Source organism: Galeopterus variegatus, unplaced genomic scaffold (assembly GCF_000696425.1).
Source record: "Galeopterus variegatus unplaced genomic scaffold, G_variegatus-3.0.2 Scaffold237, whole genome shotgun sequence".
Taxonomy (NCBI): Eukaryota; Metazoa; Chordata; class Mammalia; order Dermoptera; family Cynocephalidae; genus Galeopterus; species Galeopterus variegatus.
Genome location: NW_007726348.1, coordinates 444,106 through 446,471, shown reverse-complemented (window position 1 = coordinate 446,471; position 2,366 = coordinate 444,106). Strand labels below are relative to the sequence as shown.

The 2,366-nt window shown below is 36.6% G+C and overlaps 1 protein-coding gene across 1 annotated transcript in view; it reads left to right on the top strand.

Annotated features, from left to right (window-relative positions):
• The window catches only part of NEB (nebulin), a 225,660-nt gene that overhangs the window by 89,312 nt on the left and 133,982 nt on the right, over window positions 1-2,366 (top strand). The window contains exons 57-59 of the mRNA XM_008566372.1: window positions 956-1,267; window positions 1,566-1,769; window positions 2,252-2,356. Of these exons, the coding sequence (XP_008564594.1) occupies window positions 956-1,267; window positions 1,566-1,769; window positions 2,252-2,356 (621 nt within the window). The remainder of the gene's footprint in view (window positions 1-955; window positions 1,268-1,565; window positions 1,770-2,251; window positions 2,357-2,366) is intronic.

The window sequence follows — 2,366 nt, the reverse complement described above, 5'->3', positions numbered from 1 at the left end:
GCGGGTTTGGATCCTATATAGGAATGGCCGTTGCGCTCAGGTGCGCTCACTGGCTGAACGCGGTGCGGGTGACACCAAGCCAAGGGTTGCGATTCCCTTACCTGTCACGAAAAAGACAAAAAAAACCCAAAAAACCCAAAAAACCCAACCAACAGACTGAGTGAATAGGATACATTATTCAAAGTCCAACTATCCATGTGGACCATATATTTGTCTCCGCATCCAGTGATTGGCTGCAGATATTTATTTTCTTTAAAAGGTGGATTTGCTCACATTTCTGTACATTTTTATCCTTCTATTTATTTTATCCATGAAGTCAAAAAATATATTTTTTCCTTTATTTCCAAAATATGGGAAGTAATAATCATAATTTAAAATAAATGCCCAACAACCAGAGAAGGGTTAAATGTATTAATATATATTCATATAATGAAATACCTGCTGCCATTAAAAATCATGTTTACATGATTACATTGTATGATGTTGAATATACTAATTATTTTGATTTGAGCATTGTGTATTGCACACAGGTATTGATATTCATCTTTATACCCCAGAGATATGTACAATCAACTATGTTACAATAAAAAAATCATGTTTATAAAGAATATTTAATGACACAAAAAAATGCTCACATGATAACAGAGTGAGCAGACATAAACCCTTATGCAGTATAACTCCTATTCTAGTTTTATTCTCTCTCTTTCACACACACATATACTACAAAAAGTTATCTCTGAGTGGTAGAATCATGTGTTAATATTTGCTACCTTTTTTTGATATATATATATATTTCATTTATTTTCTAAATGGTTTACAAGACGCAGGTATTATGTATTATTTATATATTCAGGGGAAAATCATTATTTTTTAATGAATAGGAAAATTTAGGTGTAGTAAATTGCTTTTTACTAAAAGTTAAAACTGCTGATTAACAGTCTTTTTCTTCTTCTAGTTCAAGTATAAAGAAGGCTATCGAAAGCAGCTTGGCCACCACATTGGGGCCCGAGCTATCCGTGATGATCCCAAGATGATGTGGTCCATGCACGTGGCCAAGATCCAAAGTGACAGAGAGTACAAGAAGGACTTTGAGAAATGGAAGACCAAGTTCAGCAGCCCAGTGGACATGCTGGGGGTGGTGCTGGCCAAGAAGTGCCAGACCTTAGTCAGCGACATAGACTACAAGAACTACCTGCACGAGTGGACGTGTCTGCCCGACCAGAGTGACGTCATCCACGCTCGGCAGGCCTATGACCTCCAGAGTGATGTGAGTACTGAGGGCTGTGATGACATGGAAAGGTGGAAAATCAGGGAATTAACACCCTTTGGAGAAGGTAGCAATAGGTGGCACTAGCCTCACCAGCCCCCACAAGGGGGAAGTAGCTGCCTTCCTTCCTCATGAATGTTAATCCTTTAAGCCTCCAGACTAAATTGGAATATTGTCTAACATCCTGCCTGACCACCAAACTATATTTTCAAGATGTTTTTACTTGGTTTTATATTGTTTAGATGAAAATGCATTCCCAATGCAGGGATAAATATTTATTGACTATGTGTGTCAACAGAATATTTACAAGTCAGATCTCCAATGGCTGAGAGGCATTGGCTGGGTGCCCATTGGCTCTTTGGAAGTGGAAAAATGCAAAAAGGCAACTGAAATTTTGAGTGATAAAATCTACCGCGAGCCTCCAGACAAATTCAAATTTACCAGTGTAACTGATTCTCTGGAACAAGTGTTGGCCAAAAATAATGCCATCACTATGAACAAGGTAAGGCTTCAAAATTCAGAGAACCAGGGTGGGACTCCTGAAGTTGGGTCAAAGAAAAGGCAGAATCATTGAGAAAAGAAAGGAATACTCATAGAGCACTGAGCAACAGAAGACATCTATATGCCTACCTATATCTCTCTATCTATCTGTCTATGCACCATCTATCTGATATAGGTCATTTATATTTTAATATTTACTTTGGTTATATTTTGATAAAATGGCATATTTGTGTGAAAGAATAATCTTTGTGTAAAAGATAGTTATTCTCACTTTCCTTTTAATTAATGTACATTTCAGATTATCAGAAGGCACTTACACATATCTGTTCCACTGTGAACTGATTACTTGAAGATTTGTATAAAATACATATTACGATGCATTACTTTTTCCTTTTTTGTTTATAATGCTCTTGTGGCACTGAAATTTCTATTAATTATACACTGAATTTTTTTCCTGATAAATTTATATATATTTTTTGATAGCGTTTATACACAGAAGCCTGGGACAAAGACAAGACCCAGATCCACATAATGCCGGACACACCAGAAATTATGTTGGCAAGAATGAACAAAATCAACTATAGTGAGGTGAGAGAGA